The 17,508-nt window shown below is 38.7% G+C and overlaps 2 protein-coding genes across 2 annotated transcripts; one reads left to right on the plus strand and one right to left on the minus strand.

Annotated features, from left to right (window-relative positions):
* Positions 1-414: 414 nt before the first annotated feature.
* On the plus strand, positions 415-1,920 carry LOC104411265 (the record flags this gene model as incomplete). The annotated part of the gene is made up of 1 exon (XM_010021650.1): positions 415-1,920. A coding segment is annotated over one exon (1,506 nt), but the record flags the coding sequence as incomplete, so codon positions are not given.
* Positions 1,921-8,327: 6,407 nt separating this feature from the next.
* TK2 (thymidine kinase 2, mitochondrial) lies at positions 8,328-17,068 on the minus strand. The gene is made up of 7 exons (XM_010021638.1): positions 17,000-17,068; positions 13,933-14,022; positions 12,367-12,440; positions 10,540-10,628; positions 10,174-10,253; positions 8,823-8,903; positions 8,328-8,426 (listed from the first exon to the last, which is right to left on the minus strand). The coding sequence occupies exons 2-7, from the start codon at positions 14,014-14,016 to the stop codon at positions 8,328-8,330; spliced, it is 507 nt and encodes a 168-aa protein (XP_010019940.1). The 5' UTR covers positions 14,017-14,022; positions 17,000-17,068.
* Between the last annotated feature and the right edge of the window lie 440 nt (positions 17,069-17,508).

Below are 17,508 nucleotides of genomic sequence, written 5' to 3' on the forward strand. Positions count from 1 at the left end.
CAGCAACTTAATCCGAGGGTAGTAAAGTTACAGCAGGAGTCTGAATCATGGGGAAAAAAAAAAGTTAGTCTTGTCACGAATTGAGAAATACAATCAACAGTGTGTGCATGGTATCTTTCTTTAGGAAAAGATTAGATCTCAGTGCTTTATTCTATGGCTCTTTGTTTAAAAATCTTCTGGCATAACTTCACTGAAATTAATGTGCTATATGTAGCATAGCTGTAATGCTGAGAGTCTGACAAAACAGTGCTGTTAGAAAAGCCCAACTCACTTCGATTCAAAATTCAGATTTTAAAGAACATAGGCTTTTTTAAGTAATTTTTTAAGTACTTTTGATTTTTAGGAAGTCTTTCACACTTCCTTCCACACTCCCCCAGTGTTCATCTGTTTTTTCCGTGTTGCATTTTGTTTCAGACATTCACCGGCAATTTTGTCTACTATATTCAATCTGTGCTCCCAGCTGACATTGTAAAAACAGTACTGGAGAAAATAGGTTACATTGCAACAACAGCAACAGAGTTTTCACTTGTCAAAAAGAGAAACAATGAAGAAACAAAGCAGACTGCATTTGAAATATTCCTGGCAAGAATTGAGTGTGAAACCATCCTCGAAATGACAAATGAAGAAAAACATGGCAATTTGGAGGAGACCTTACAGAAGAGAACACAAATGCACCAGCAGCATAGAAATAAAGACAAAGGGGATCAGACACCCCAGAGAGAAGACACTGAAAATCTAGAAAATAAAGAAAACAGTGAGACATCTTTGTGCCTTGCTACTCAGCAGAAATCTTCATCTGTTAGTGATACATCCTTTGAAGCTGCTGGGAATCTGAAGATCAAAGATGATGTGCCTCAGTTAGCAGTTGCTCAATCCACTAACGGGCTTCAGGAACACCAAAGACAAATCATTAACACTCTACATTTGCCAGCCAAATGCTCAGACAGCGAGGACTTCTTGATCAAATATAGTGACATTGTGATAACACAAACACCTTTTTTCAGTGAGACTCTTTCGCCAGAAGCTTTTGAAAAAAAGCCAAGAGCCAGTCTAGGTGAAGAATGTGTTTTGGCAGTCACTGCAGAGTCAACTGCAAATGAGATCAGGCCTATGCCACTCTCACCAGGAGTAAGCGGTCCACCAGCCTTTGCAATATTTGCTGACAGCTCTTATGACAGTAAAACCACTTTGGAGTACCAAGCTAAAGAAGTCCCTGAAGGATCAATTGAAGCAGAAATTAATGATGCCATAAATTGCATAGACCCAGACCCTGCTGATGAACCCAATGAGCTGAAGTCTCTGCCATACAAGGACATTCCACCTGTCGAAAACTGCAGTGTCCCTAGGGAAGAGGAAATTTGTGAGCTGTCTTTAACCTTCACAAAACTACAAATCAAGGACACTCAGGAAGACCTTAGGTATCCAGTAGAGGAAACTGAACAACCTGAGTCAGTATCATGTGCAAGTACAAGTGAGAGGCATGTAAGAGAATTTAATCACTCCAAAATAAACCATACACATCTGACTAATGCTCAGATGCAGAACAGAGCAGCTGCACATACTGAGCCATCTTCAGATCTATGCTGTGCTACTGGGAATGTGGGGGATTCTACTACTGGTTCTGATGGCAAAAGACTATTAATGGATAGTCCTAATGCACATACAGCTTCTGCATGCTTCAGACACCTTAGAGAGCCCCCTAACCTCACCTACATTCCACCACGAAGTATTGATGTTTGGTCTTCACGCATAAGACAGACCAGCACGGAGGCCAGAAGGAACCTCTTGCAGCCTGAATGTGACTCTCCCAGATCCAGTGAAGTAAAGCTGGAGAACTGTAATTCAAAAGGAAATGAAATCCAGGAGCCTTATGTCATTATTGACAAAACTGACCAAGGAATGTTATGCCATCACACTTGAGTCTCCAGTGCTTGTGTTTGTTAGATGCCTGAGTTTTTTTCCTCTCACTTGTGGCCTTGATCATCTTTTCAAGGAGGTAATTGGCTTTGTGAAAACAGTTTTACAGACCTATTTCTGAAGTATTCTTCAAGTATAGCATGCTGTACAATGATAGAAACAGCTAAGTGTTTCTAAGCTGCAAGACCCACTTTATAGCTTTACAAACGCTATACTGGAGTGTACTTCCGTTAACTCATTACACTCCCATGAAGCTGTGCTCTGAGCTAATTATGTTTCTGTTTTCAGTTGAAAATAAGTTCATAAAGTTCTGTAACATTTCTTTAGGTTTAAAGAAGGAAACAGCCCTATGAACACTTCCAGTTTTCTAGAGGAAATAACCTGTATTGCAGGTTTTATACCTGTCTCCACTCATTACCAAAATTTTTGTGGCTAGCACCACGAATGTCAGAAGCACTGAGCATCGTAGTTGTTCACTGCTACTAGAAGAGGGAGATCCAGCTACTGCTGTCACTTCCTTCACCCCTGTTCCTGCCACTTCGTTCTGCACCAGCTCTGGATTTCCCTTCTCTGTAACTGGACTTTTCTGTAAGCCAGTTCAATTTTCTGAAATGAAGTGGGGAAACTGCCATTCTCTGCCATTCCTGCCACAGTGGCAGGAAAAAAATTAGATCAGAGAAGAGTCCCAGTGAGTTTTAGTGCGGAGATAAGGGCTATCCTTAGGTGGGAGTGCTGTGTGAAAAGCATTGTGCTGAGAAGGAAAGGAAGCAGGAGTATTAGATCAGATCAGCTGTAAGCTGGAGTCCCAGCGCTGAGAACCTGTAATACACCACATTTAATTAAGTTCAGAAAAGCACACAGTCACTGGTACTGTATTTCTGCACAGTCTTCAATGTGTGTTTATACACTTGCTACCTAGAAAGACAGTTTAATACTGCTTGAAGTAACTTCCAGTAGCACTTCAATGCTTGGAATGTTTTTTTTCATGTATAAAGCAATTAGCTAAAATAGTTTATAATTTACTTTAATCCCCCAGAAATTCAAAGAAGAGCACATGGGTTACACTAGAAAAACCTCAAAAGCTAAGAAGTAAATCTGCTTTTTGCACGACTAATTGTTGAGGTCCTCTCACCACATGATTCCAGCAGTGGAGGAGGGATAAAATTTTGACCAAACTAACATCAGGTGACAGGACTGCCTTCAGCTTTGGGTGGAGTTGGGAGAAACAGGTATTATGAACATGGACATATAAATTAATACTTCTGTACTGGGTCTGGCTAGGATTGAGATAACTTTCTTCATAGCAGCCCCTGGAGTGGTATGTTGAGAATTTGTGGCTAAAATTGTTGATAACACACCAGTGTTTTGGCTGTTGCTGAGGAGTGCTTGCAGTGTCACAGTCTTCTTCTGACTATACCCTGCGATGAGTAACTGGTAGAGGACCTACCTGAGCTGAACTGGCTAAAGGGATATACCATACCATGTAACATCATGCTCGGTAATAAAACTGGGGTGGCAAAGAAGGTGGGGGTTTTGTCTACCAAGATGACCATTGCTGAGAGACTGGCAGGGCACCAGTCTCCTTGAGGGTGGTGGTAAGTTACTGCCATTGCATCACTTGGGGCTTTTCTCCCTCTTTCCTTTGGTTGTTAAATCTCTGTCTCAACCAAAAAGCTTTCTTGATTTTGCTCTTCCTAGTCTCCCCTGTCCTGTTGGGGAAGGGGGGAGCAAGCAGCCTCCAAGCTCTTCTTTCAAGAAACTGTTCTTCCTATTTTGGTTTTATAAAGCTGTATTTTCCCCCTGTGGGGGTTATTAAAATTACATGGTTTAATTAAGTGGCTACTTTCATAGGAAGAGCTACTATGCACTTAAGTCTCCCGGATATTTTCATGTGAGTTTGTTATTCACAGAATGGTTTGGGTTGGAATGGACTTTAAGATCATTCATTTCCACCCCCACCCCACCCCGCTGCTGCCATGAGCAGGGATGCCTCACACACTCAAGCCCTGTCCCGCCTGGCCTTGGACGCAGGGATGGGGCAGCCTTGTGTGTGCAACCTGTTCCAGTGCCTCACTATCCTCACAGTAAAAAATGTCTTCCTTGCTGCTAGAACACTTTTAACTTCTCTTCTTGTACAAATGGTAGAATTTTGAGGTCTTGTACTAAAAACTACCGTTGCATTTGCAACTGATAGTTAAAGCTGAAAAGTGAAGAGAATAAATTTGAAAACCAGCTGAAGCAAAAGATAAGTCATACTTACAGGCAGCAGTCTTTTGTGCAGCTGCTTCCACGTGAGTAAGGTAGGTTTAAAATCCTAGTTGTAAATACAGTCAGACCTGAGAAGAGGGACAGGCAAAAGGGACCGTAAGATTTCTGACCTGCCAGTGCCCTCCTGTCCCTGTTGGTAGTAACTACTGCACCTCTCCTTGGCTAATTAACAAGTAAGAGCAGCCACTTAGGCAGTGCTGCTAGACAGCAAAAGGGCTGCCTAGTGCCCTTTCTAAAGGAACGTGGTTTGTGTTTCTAAAATACGCATCTATCCTCTGGTGAGCTGTCACCTTCAGTTGTGCTGCAGGTGGTCCTGTCTGTCTGAATTGAATGAGGATTTACTGACTGATTGGATGTCTTGCCATCACAGAGACTCTGGGCCAATTCTGTTCCAAATGTGTATGCTATACACAACCACTCTGAATGGTTTAGATCTCCCAAGCGTTGGATTAGAGTAATTCTCTTTCAATGAGTGTAGATACAGAGCCCAGGCAGCAGACCTGGTAGCTGGGTGATAGTCACAACCTCTCCCTGCTGGGTCTCTTGGAATAGTCATTTTAATTCACCTTAATGTACATAACACACATAGACCTTTGCCCTATCTGGACTTGCCCTTAGGATGCTCAAGGAGCAGAGCTCAGTTTTAGAACAAACTGTTGTTTTTAAGGCCAAGAATGAAACCAAATTTCAATGTTAAGACAGAAGAGGAAGACAAGACAGAAAAAGACATGACTATATTTCTCTTTAGTAATGTCACTCAATTAGTAGGAACTAATGTACTAACTGGAGGTTTTGTTCTGAAGCTAAACTTTTTATCTTCAGAAAAGGCCTGCAACTTTCTCTCAGCCCCCTCAAGTGCTGGGGGTAGAAAAAATACCACCATAATTCTCACCCAAGTTTATCCTGCTTTAGAAATGCACTATGTTTTCTTAAACCTCCACACATTACAGGAAGGACTGGATTCTCCAAGTCATGAAACAGGACAGTAACTTGCTAGGACAGCCATTATTCAGGAGAGGAATGAGAGCTTAGGTCTGAATCTTCAGTAGCACCTGATACCAGATTACCCAGCACTTCCTACACCCTCTGCAGGAGGAGGTGCGCTTGAGAGAGATGCTGGATTGTTCCCTGGTGTTGGCAGTAGTCTGTGTGGTAATTACTCTGGTGAAAACAATTTCTGAGGTTTCTCACAACCTATAGTTTTGGACAGTCACTTCTGAAAAGTTTAATCAAACAGGGAAGATCTTCTGAACCTGCTTCTCATGCTGGAAGAAAGGACACGAAAGGCCAGGCTAAGACAGTGCAAATATTAAATATTATCATTTTTGCCAGTCTCTCTATCTTACTTCAAATCAGTTCATATACTACTCCCAAATGTTACTCATCTGCTAAGACGCCCTGACCGGGCCAAAGTCTGGAGAAAACATCATCTCTTCAGACTTAAGTATGTAATAAAGAAAAGGCAATACAGGAGGAGATAACCACTTTTCAAACATTGCAGTTTAGATGTGGAAGTCATTGTGACAAAAGTAATTAAAACCCACAGTTTTTACTCAGGTATGCTCCAGAACAGCCAAAATGCATGCAAAACCAGTTATGTGTAGCATAGGCTACATCCAAACTACAGACTAAATTTTAAAAGCCAAGAGCAGTAGCAAGTTTATATTCTATGATCCATTCCACTGGTAATGAAGATGAATCTGCCTACAGAAACGAGTACTTTTGCAACATGCTACCCCATCTTCTTAGTTACAAAAGAAACAAAATACATATCGGACTAATGCCGATTGCCCTTTTTTTCCCCTCTTGTCATCAATCGAGAGATTTCAATGTGGAAAAACAACTACATTCCAGATTCCAGGCTTAAAAACAGCTACTTACAATTACTGAAGTATTTTTATTATACATCTACAGCAGCTTGCAAACATTCTACATTTATGACACATAACAACCAACCTGTTTGGTTTTGTTCCCAGTTTTCATTAAATACCCCAGCCTTCCTGAACATGAAAATCTATACACAAAAAAAATAGATAGCAAAACAAAATAAACGTGCGCTCTGTAGCCATCACATCTGTATTTTTAGTAATTAATTAACATAAATGAGTCCTTTATGTTCCATTATAGCTGTGAGTATCAGTAACCTCCATCCAAACTACTGGTTTGATATAATAAATGTGATCAGAGATTTGACCAAAGAGCATAAAGGTAACAGTGACATTCTTTGTACTGAAAGATTCTCTGTACAAAACAATTGAACTGTTTACAAAATATACATCCTAGACTAATAACCCATAATGAAATTACAGTAAGAACAAACTGCAGGTGACTGAACTTCAAATTTATAAAACTATTTCCAAAGAAATAGTTATTTTGGTCACTTACAGAAAAAATTACGAAAGTTTAACAGAAGGCTCAAAGAATGACTACTATCCTCCTAACATATAAGCTTCAATAAGATAATAACTTAACACACAAAATCTTATGTTTAAGCTAGAATTCCAAAGATTTACAACAGAACAATAGAATCGCAGTACTTGGTTCACAAACTTTAGTATACTAATTTAGTACTTCACTAGGAAATGCTTTCTCAGTGCACTAGTCATTATTAAGTTGTACAGATTTGGGGGGGAAAAATGGAAATATGGACATAACAAGACATTAACTGCATTTCCTGGCTTGGAAAACAGTGCAGTCATTTCAATACAATGCTTTTTAGGCATACCACAAAACCAGCCATCGCACAACTGAAATAAAAGCAGTGAAGTGATTTCTGAAAGTGACATCATCAGATATTGTTCAAAATCAGGTGGAACAGGAAAAAGCCAAGTAACTGAAATTTTGTATTCTCCAGCAAGTTACAGACAAATGTCTGCAGTCAGTTAGTACTCTTATAACTCAAGTCCTGGATGTTAGCCATTTTCAGATGCATTCACTACAAAGGCATGACAGATGCTCAGCTGTGTAAATGTTTTTAAGCATTGCTAACCATGCTTGCCCCAGTTAAACCAACCAAAACTATTACAGAAAAAGAAAATACATATATATACGTCTTACTTCAGGAATCATTCATCTCAAACAGAAAAAGTAACATGAAAACAGTCAGAACTGCTGCATTAAAAGGATTTATCTTGAAGACAACACTGAGAAGATCAAACTGAAATTAAGGGCAACTGAACACTTTAGGTAACAAGGAAATCCCCAGTATTTTTCTCTCCTGTCCAAATACCTGTAAGTCACAATAAACTGATCAAGATATAAACCCAAAAAAAATCTGTATTTTTCTTTGTAAAAAAAAAAAAAAAAACCACCAAAAAGCAAAAAAGTACAATTGAAGAATCCAAAATAGTGAAGAAATCAATTAACTCTAGGATTTTTATAACCATTTGAAAAGAACAACAAATACACTTCTATGCACCTGTATTTTAACTGTTCCTCCACTAAGCCATAGCAGGGCCAGTGATTTCATAAGCACTGGAGAGAAATAAGCCCTTTTAAAAACCTAGCTTAACAAAAAGCTTCAGAGCCACCCTGCAGTTCTGAAACAGTTCTGGAAACTGTTACTCAGTTCAGTGGGACTATGCTACTGCATAGTTACGCTCAGAACTACAGCTATGTTGTGATTTCATGCAAAGCAGAAGAAATACTGAGTTCAATGAAATTGCACTAGCATAGGTAGGATTAGAGTAAGATCCCCTATTTCAACCTGAAAAGACGTATTTGACAAAGCTACTTTAACTTGATGCACTTCATCTGCTTCCACTAATAAAAAAGGACATCCCACCTCTTGTATGGAACTATTTCTTTCAAATTATAAAAATAGGGTTGTCTTGGGATCAAAAAAGAAGAAACTTTAATTACTTATAGGAAGCAGCAGTGAAATGGGGGAAAATTGACATTTTAGCTGAGTAAAATTGAGACAGTAAAGCTGATGGAGAATCTAAAAACATGAAAGGGAATGAACTTATATTCTGTTTATGACTTGTATCTGAACGTTTCCTAACACTTAAGTTCACAAAACATTCTACAAAGCGTAATTCAAAAGCAAAACCCATTATATTTAGAAATATTTAAAATACTCAATATTGCCTTTAAAGCAGACTTCATTAACATGTTTTATAAAATACAACAACGGCAGACTTCTATAAATGGTGTTGCATATTAGATGGGTTTAGTATCTGGTCCCTGTTTTCTTCATACTTTTCTACCATTTTCTGCATGTCAAGATCAGCTCCAATAACCTTGAAAAGAAGAACATAAGCATTAGAAATAATTGACACCATAAAACATGATTAGTTTTGAGCAAAACAGAACAGGATTACAACTGAAGCCAAACAGATAGACTCCTTGAGAGTTGTCCAGTTAGCATTCTGCTCAAAACTGGGCATTCGCTGAAAAGCCACACATCTGATCCTGCAAACAATCACAGTGAACAGGCCCTAAAATTCCAAAGAGATGGAAGACCAGGCTTCCATGCTATACATCATGGATAGCTGCAAAACATTTTTCTGACGTTTTCCTTCTCCAAAGGTTATTAGTAAAGCAGATATATTTACTTTTCCCACTGAGTAACAGTTGATATTTGAAGAGTACAATCCTCCATACGCATAACTGGTTATAACTGAAATAATACTCACAAGCACTGGGCAGGAAACTTCAAACAGTGTATGTTTAATGAGCCACTCTTCATAGAGCTGATGAATAGCTTCTAAATACTCCTAAAAAAGAGACATTCAAATAACACATAAGCCCAGGGATGAAACACACATTGCAACTTTTATACATTTGGTAAGTAGTTAAGAACTACATATAAAAGCCCACATCAGATATTTCCACTAGCAAAAATAAAAAGCATCAGAAAGTTTCTGAGAAAAATTAATTTCCAGTATAAGGTTTCACTCCATGAAGAACCTCAAAGACACACCTTACAGAAGTACAGGGCTCTCGGCTCCTTTCAAGATCAAGAAACTTACTTCTCTCTCAGAGGTATAGTGTTGCTTAAGATTTTACAGAGAAATACACAACAAAGAAAAGTAAGGACAAAAAGGGCAAGACTGCAAAGAATATGTACTGAAGACACTTTCTGTATCAATGTATTTCCCTAAAATTCCCAGATCACTTCTCCTAACTGACTCAATTTCCTTTAAAAGCACTTCTGCCTGTCACCAACTATTAGCTGGGGGTTTTTTCATGGAGACTAATGAATATTTTCATTCATAATTTTTCCCCCACACTCCTCAGTAGAGCTGCAAAGTAACACAATGTCTCTTCAAATCCATTACAGCAAGGATTATTCTCCAAGGCAAAATCTCACATGGCCCAAAATTTAGCTCTTTGCATGTATCTTCAGCTGACAATTCCTTCTACTGAACTAGCTGACACTGGAGATACAGGAGACATGCTGTGTGCTGCAAAGGTAACTATATTTATTTCTGGTTAGGCTTCTCATTTAAGGAAGGGACATTCTGTAAAGTGTGACACTAAAAGTGATCATTCAGTTACCAGTTTATTTTTAAGCAGATTCCCACACTAACGATTTTCAAGAAGTTTCTTCTTTACAGACACAAGCAAAGACACTTTTCATCCATAAACATCCTGGTAACAGCAGACAACAGAAAATGCCCACACAGATCTTCAGCATCTGCATGCACAGGTATCTGTGCTTCAACTGGGTGATTTTATGCCATTTAATGATACTAAAGCAACTGCTTTTTTACATCTTAGAGAAGATTAACAGTTGATTAATACTCCACCTAAATAGTCAGCTATGGTACACATCACTAAAACACAACACTTGGAGAAGTCAGTGTGCATGATTTTATTTTTTTATTTTTTTTTTAATAAATCGAATACTGAAGTTTTAGTTTGCAATGGAAACATCTGCACCACATTTTGGCAATACACTCAGGATATGATTTTAGTATTTAGATTGGAATAATTATGGTTTTAATGCTCATTGTAACCACATATAGTGAAGGAACTCCTTACCAGAGGAATGAGCTTTTCCTCTTCTCTGCATCTGCTCTTTAACCTCTCATAACAAACTTCAGGAGAAGTCTGCAAATAAACTGTCAGGATAAAAATTATAGTAGTTGTGTTCACGTGATGAGCCTTAAAAGCAAAGAAATTTAGAAGAATCCTGACTTGGGTACCACCACTGAACCTCCCCTTTGGCGTTACTGTTAATCAATCTATGAACCATCCACAAATTCATGCTGTTGTTATACCACACATTGCAAGCACTATTATACTGAATAATGCGATTATTTATGAACCAAAACCAAGCATTATTTTTTCTCCCAGGAAGAAAACCCACCCACAAACATGCTCCTCCAGATCCCATCAGAATTTTACCTATCAGATCAACCGAAACATCAGTGTTGTTCTGGATCCAGTCAAACCATTCACTTAGGACAACATAATCCATCTCTGGCATTTTTCCGCTGAATAAACATAAAAGTGCCACTCACTGAACAGCATGCACAGATCGAACCTAAGCTGATTTTTCTTTTCACCTGACTAGAATTACTCCAAATTTACTCCACCATACATGAAATGAAAACATGAGCAGTATTACACCCACCCAAACTGCAGGCCTCATAACACATGGTTTATACAATAAAAAGACCAAATCTTTTTGTTAAAAACAAACCAAAAAAAAAAACAACCCCAACTAACAATATGTTTCTATTATTAACAGTTAAAAACATTAAATATTTTCATTAATAGTTAAGAAATTATTATTTGGTGACTAAGAAGAAAAACATTAACCACATTGACATTCATACAATAACAAAGAATTAGTGCCAATGGTATTTATTGCTCAAGTTCTTTATATGACGATCATTTCAAACAGATCTGAGCTACTGCAGTGTGTGTCAGAAATCCAGAAAGGCTTGATTTACAGAGCAGCACTGACAATTCATTACCGGAGCCACGGTAAAGAGCAGTGAAAAAATAATAACACCAGGTAAATAAAATTTACTCCCACTGTAAAAAATATTTGTGGAAAGAGTAGTGAAATATTCAACATGCTTAATCTGAACTCAGTATTCATAGAGCACAGACAATACTGGAGACAACTGTCACAGAGTTACCTCAGTAAGAGTAATAAAATACCAAACTTATGTAAAAGGAAGCATCTAGAGGATGTATTAAGAATCAGTAATTAAAAATGAGAAAGACATTCCAGTACATTTCCACTGTATACAGACTGGGATAAACGATGTCTCTTTCTAAAGTTTGCCTCACATCTTACTGTGTTTCCCTCAACTTTTAAAGCAGTTCTAGTAACAGACTAGCAGCTTACGTAGCATGGATGCCACCTTGTGGCATGCAGCCATTCTCCTTGTGATCAGGGGTAGAAACTGGTTTTGTCCCTTAAAACCACTGAAAATCCATTATCACAAGTCTGTTATATACACTTCTCAGTAGAAGCTCAGCATTCTAAACAAAAAAAAACCAAACCACCAAGCAAACACTACTGATTACTGTACTATTTTAGTTAGTATGGGATGGACGAGTTACACATCAGCCAGGTAATAAATGCTTTATCTATTTCAGGCCCCAATCTTCTCTCGCAGTTGGGCCTGATTGCACTGCCTCTGGCCCAAGCACACCTAGGGGCAAGGACATGATTCAGGAGCCAACATTTAGAGACAAACAGCTCTTGTGCTTTCTTTAATCACTGGCCTATAAGGTTTGCAGTTTATTTTGGTCCTAGGAATCCTGATTCTGAGCAACAGCATGGGACTCAATTTCCTGCTTGTTGCTCAATTTCCTGCTTGCAAGAAATGCCGATCCTGGATGATAAGTTAGATAACACTATGTAGTTGTCTCCTCCTACAGTGTTGTTCTTTATATCCTCATGGTTTTTTCCTATTCATTATGTGTCTCTGATTTAAGTAAGATTTTTGTGTTCAGCTGGAGAACAGATATTTCAAGCAATGGTGTTCTGAATAGTAAGATGTTCTCGGTACTCAAGAGCACTTCTGAAAAAGGCTCTCACCTGGCCCATTTACTGTACCAGTGAGCAGCATGTGCTGTAAAAAACACAATGCCACTCCAACACAGAACTGACAGATCTCACACTCCGCTTAGATTACCAAAGACATCATCAGTCAATTACACATATATTTTTCATTAATCCAAGAAAGTAAAGTATAAAACTATATACTGTACCTTTGATACAAATTTTCTACAAAAACATATCTTGCACTGTGAATTGATCGCTCCATCATTCTTACGGGGGAAATCTAGAAAATAAAACTTGACAATCTGCATTTTTCAGCATGTTTGTTTCTTTTCAGGCTCATACTGCACATCATGTCCTTTACATTGTGAAATATGTTAACATTCCCAGTTCTTCCCGATCTTGTGATAAACAAATTTACTGGGAGGGTGGAAACAACAAAAAGCAAGTATTCTTAATCTTATTTATGGTCACTGCATTATTAACCACCTACAAAACTAAATTGTTATTCATACACAAGTTTCAAAGGTAACTTTCAGCTGAGGTGCTGAGATTAACGAGGAGTATAAAAAAAGCACCAATCCTTTTAGTATTTGCAAAGCATCGGGAACTACTGCTACCTGAATCGTTGCCACCTTCAGGTGTGTTCCTGTGTCAACAGCACAGGCTAACATCAGGAAAACTGTACCAAGAAACAACTTTCTAAACAAGTAATTGCATCTGACAAAGCACTGGCCTTAGCCAGTCTTGCATGTGTTCAAACAGCACTTCATATGGAGAAGAGAGATTCTCTGACACTCTCCAGCCCCTGCAGAGCAATGGGCACAGCTCCTTCCAATCAGGTATTCTGCATGTTAGTGATCATAGAAGCAACACTGCTCCAGCAATGTTCAAGTGACAGAAGGCAGCAAAGCTCAGACTGAAACAAAGGGCAATCCTCGGGATTTTCTGAATGAACTTCTGCAGCAGCAGAAGGGGATTTGTCTTGGAAAAACACCTCTTCCAAAAAGCCAGAAAGTTCATGATCATACATGCAGTATCACTATCATGTGTGGTACTTCTGGAAGTTTGCCCTGACACAAACTCAGAAAATATAATGCAAGAACAATCACTGAGATATAGGCCACCTAAGTTCAGATCTTGTCACCAGGGAATGGAAGATTTAGCACAGAATGTAAAAAAAGGTGTTTGAATGAAAGATAAATGAACTTATCTTGATAAAAAGGTAGCGTGTGAAAATAGATACAGAAAAATTGGGAAAAAAAAAAGAAAAAAGGATGCAAATCGTTTGGGATTTTAAAAAAAAGGCAATATAAAATTTAATGGAAGTGTTTTGGGTAAACACAAGACACGATGGCTAAATTTGTGGTAGACAGCAGAGAGCAGCAGAATGAATACTAGCACTATCTTTAAGATTACCTAATGTTTCCCAAAGATCGGAGCTAAATTTACATAGATGCCAATTACAGACAAGTCACTGACATGTGATGATGGAAGAGATCTGTGCAAGTCTAGCTCATAAGGATGGTGCTAAAAAAGCAGTATTTGTTTGGGCAAGTAAAAGTTCTAGCCCAACTCAGGCAGGAGGAAGATGTTTCACCCCTGGAGCCCATGTTGAGTATATCAACAATGTCCCTGCACTATAAAAATTCATACTCGCTACAGGAACAAGGAAGAACACAAACAGCATACAGACTTTTGAATACAAGGTTAAATATATTTATTACTTATAATCACATCTAATTCTTTTTTAAAATAAAAGTAAGTTTATTTACCATTGGTCTGGTATGCTGCTCCAACATGGTAAGCTGTATGTAAGTCTGTAATGTTATTCCCCATCTTGATGCATCTTGGTACATTAAGCCCTGGGGTTAGAGATGGAAGTGAGACAGACAGGCATTTTTGCTAGGTCAAACAGCAAAAAAAGTGAAGTTCAGTATTTAGTAAGCTTTTCTTCTACAACAGAATTGTAAAAAGAAGTGCACTGAAACACCTGACACCAGATTTGACAAGAATTAAGTGATCATTTGCTCTCCACAACACTGATGCAAGAGTAACAGTCCTGGTGCTTAGAGTGCCTAAGTGGGGTGCTTGGAATGCTCTCTGAAGTCAAAAGGAATTAGTTTCTGCACCTGGAATGGTCAGGACCAACGTATAGCTCATTTGAGACAGTTCAAATATCTTTAATAATTAAAAAAACCAAAACATATCTGCCACTCTGTTTTTGTGCACCAAAAGACTCCCAGAGTACCGAGTTCATCCAGAAATGCGTATGTGATTCCAGGATGGTCTGGGCCTCAGAAAAGGTTTAACAGACAACTGTTCTTCCCAAAAGATCCTCAAAGCAGTTCTCGTATCTTCCACTTTCTTACCACTGCAATTCCACACACACATACACTTAAAAGCAACAGTCTATACTGCAAAGCAGAGAAAAAGACCTGACTCAAAATAAAACATCATTCATTGTCTATTTTGCCAAGGTGACAAGCTTTAAGTCAGCAGCATGGCTTCAGTCCACAGACCTGACCTCATTTTCTCCCTACTCAAGATCAGAATGAGAAAACATTCTGAAGTGTGCAGATTGCTGTGACAATGTGTGACACAGCTAAGCATGCCCCATCTCTTTACGAATAATAAGAGAGTAAAGCATCAGCAACTCCTAGCAGGGAGACCTTACTTTTCTGGAGGACCTATGCTATGTATCAAATACATGTCTGGGCATGTGTGGTTTGGGGTGTAACCACACCATTGCACTGACAGCAAATTCCACATAAGCTTGAGCATAGGATACCCACCTCAGTCATCAATGAGACTTTTGCAGTGGAGGTGACCGAAAAAGCAGCAAAGACTGACATAAGAAACCACTTCCACCACCCCAGCAAAAGCAGATCTGCAAATGTTATCCAGAGCCCTAACTGCTGTCCCTGACCACAGCTGTGACACAGGGACATACTTGTGGGGAACAGTTCCAAGAAACGATGACTACCCACAAGACATCAAAAACTCCTGACACCTCACAGGACTGAATTTTCCTTATCTTCAGTAGTCAAACAGTATCAGCCTATCAGATCCACCCCTCACTTTCCAAGTGACCTTTTTCCCTTCTCTGAAACACAAATAACAAGATTCAGAAACAACTGTCACACTCAGGACTTACCTTTCTGTGAATTTCTTTAGCTCATACCCAATACGAGAACCAGTCCTTGATGAAACCGCATTTTATATGCAATGTTTCTATTATAGGCATGTCTTCATCACAGAAACAGGTCTTTTGCTATATGAGTTTATGACCACACCTTTCATAACAGTTTTGCTGATCAATAAGAAGTCCTCATGCATGTCTTTCTAAAAGAACAGTAATTATAATTGTAGAAAAAATTCCTGTGACTTACCAAGATATTATGACCACGAACATTCCTCCACTTTGCCACTGGTTCTGTCAAAACCTTGTTAAAAATAATTACTCCATGTCAAATATGGTTTAGATCCAAAATACTTAATTGAACCCTACAGACCTACAATTATTTTTCACAAATACTTATTCAGTAAGTCAGAGTATTCAGGACTTGTGTTAGAAAGCTCATCCCTCTTCAAAAAACAGCACTGAAACCCCTAATACAAAAAGTAATAATGAACACTGTTAAAAAATAGAGAAATATCAATATACAATTTCTTTTTAGCATTTTTAAACAGTCAAAATAAAATGCTGGATTAATTACCTAATGAGCATGGATATAATTTCACTTTTTCAAAGTGAAAAAGAAGTCAAAATCAGTCCCATGTAAGGGAAGGAATGACTTAGCTGAGTCCTGAATGCATTTCAATGACTGGCTCATTCCCTCACAAATTAATTTCTCAGAGAAAAATCAGCAAAGGAAAAGAGGATGAGACTGCTATCATATTACTTCTCATTTTATTTTTGTGATCTAATAAACAAAATGTACTCAAAACTTTTACGAAATTAATCAGAAAAGCTTCTACCGTGAATAGGTAAAATCACAAGAGACTTACCTGGCTCAAACAGGGTCTAAAACTCCAGTGACACTGCAGAGCCAGGCCTAAGAGAAGCTGATAAGCCTGGGAAGTTCACTGGCTTTTTAAAAAATGTTGCAAACTACATACAAATTAAAGTTTGGTACCTGCTGGGTTTATAGTTACTGACTCCATAGGGATCCTTCCTGTCAAATTGCCAAATAACACCTGGCAACCCAGCATTTCTACGAGGAATCCTAAGAGTTTTTATCAATGTGTTCCCAGGCCTGCCAGGGAATTCCTGATGTCCACAAAAGCAATACCTCACTAAAGTCTGATCTTGATTTTGTCTAAAATACAGGGAGCCTGCCCTTCCCCTAATCTTAAGCAATTCTAGGCAGTATGAAATCAAATACCATACAAGCTCCAGAAAAAATTCAAACAGATTTTTCATTTTTAAAAAAAAGCCATCCAATTACTGGGATCCCCATTACAGGACATCAGAATTTTTACATCATTACTTCTTTGCTTATTATAAGATGTATCTAAGATGTGAGATGAAAGAGCAAACAAGCACACTAAAACGTGCCCAATGAACATGGGCTGCGTTTACTTTACAGAGGTACAACCTCTAATCCACAAGTTTTACTGGTACTCGGGCATCTTGTACTCTATTGCAGATGATCTAAATTTCTCTTCTACAGTTTGGCTGTATGTAGTTGCAGGGAAGCACCAGTATGTGCGCTGGCTTACAGCCTGCTGCTCCACTAGCCCACTGAAGGACACCACTTCCAAGTTTACTGTTAATTTTGTCAAGACAAGCAGCTGCTTAATGATGTACATAAAGACAAAGAAATGCACACCCAGTACCTCAATGTTAGTAGTTTGTGCAAAATAATCCAGGCATGTTGTTTTTCCACTTGCAATGTTCCCCTCAACACACACCTGATGAAAAAGAGTATCACTGTTGAAAAATGTGTTAATATTTCCACATCAAGCACACCATTTCCCCATAATGCGATTATTTAATAGGAAGACATTCTGACTTCCCAGCCCTTTCCCACAGCCCCCAAGAGCTTCAGAGGGTCATCGGTGGGCTGCCGCTCCTCCACACCGTCTGCCACAAATCACCTCTGAGACTGCAACACTTCACATTCAACTTCGTTCAACTTAAAGTAAGTGCCAACTGAAGCAGTAATTTCAGCATCCATTAGACAGCTTAACACTTAAGATGCATTGTTTATTTTCAGCTGACACCTGTCCCTGCACAACACCATGCACTGGCACAAATCCCTCACGGCTGTCCTGCAGTTCACAGAATACAGCAAGCATAGCCTTGTGCCAAGTAAGACCCAGCATGAGACCCACCACTTGAACAC

This window comes from Nestor notabilis, unplaced genomic scaffold (genome assembly GCF_000696875.1).
Source record: "Nestor notabilis isolate BGI_N333 unplaced genomic scaffold, ASM69687v1 scaffold25320, whole genome shotgun sequence".
Classification (NCBI taxonomy): Eukaryota; Metazoa; Chordata; class Aves; order Psittaciformes; family Psittacidae; genus Nestor; species Nestor notabilis.

What these genes read in the sequence shown, in the direction of transcription:
- TK2 (XM_010021638.1), bottom strand. Translation starts at nt 14,016, where the DNA reads ATGTACCAAGATGCATCAAGATGGGGAATAACATTACAGACTTACATA. An exon ending in AGGAAAAGCTCATTCCTCTG is followed by an intron (nt 8,904 to 10,173) that starts GTAAGGAGTTCC and finishes TCTCTTTTTTAG; the next exon opens with GAGTATTTAGAAGCTATTCA. An exon ending in AAGTTTCCTGCCCAGTGCTT is followed by an intron (nt 8,427 to 8,822) that starts GTGAGTATTATT and finishes CTTCTTTTCAAG; the next exon opens with GTTATTGGAGCTGATCTTGA.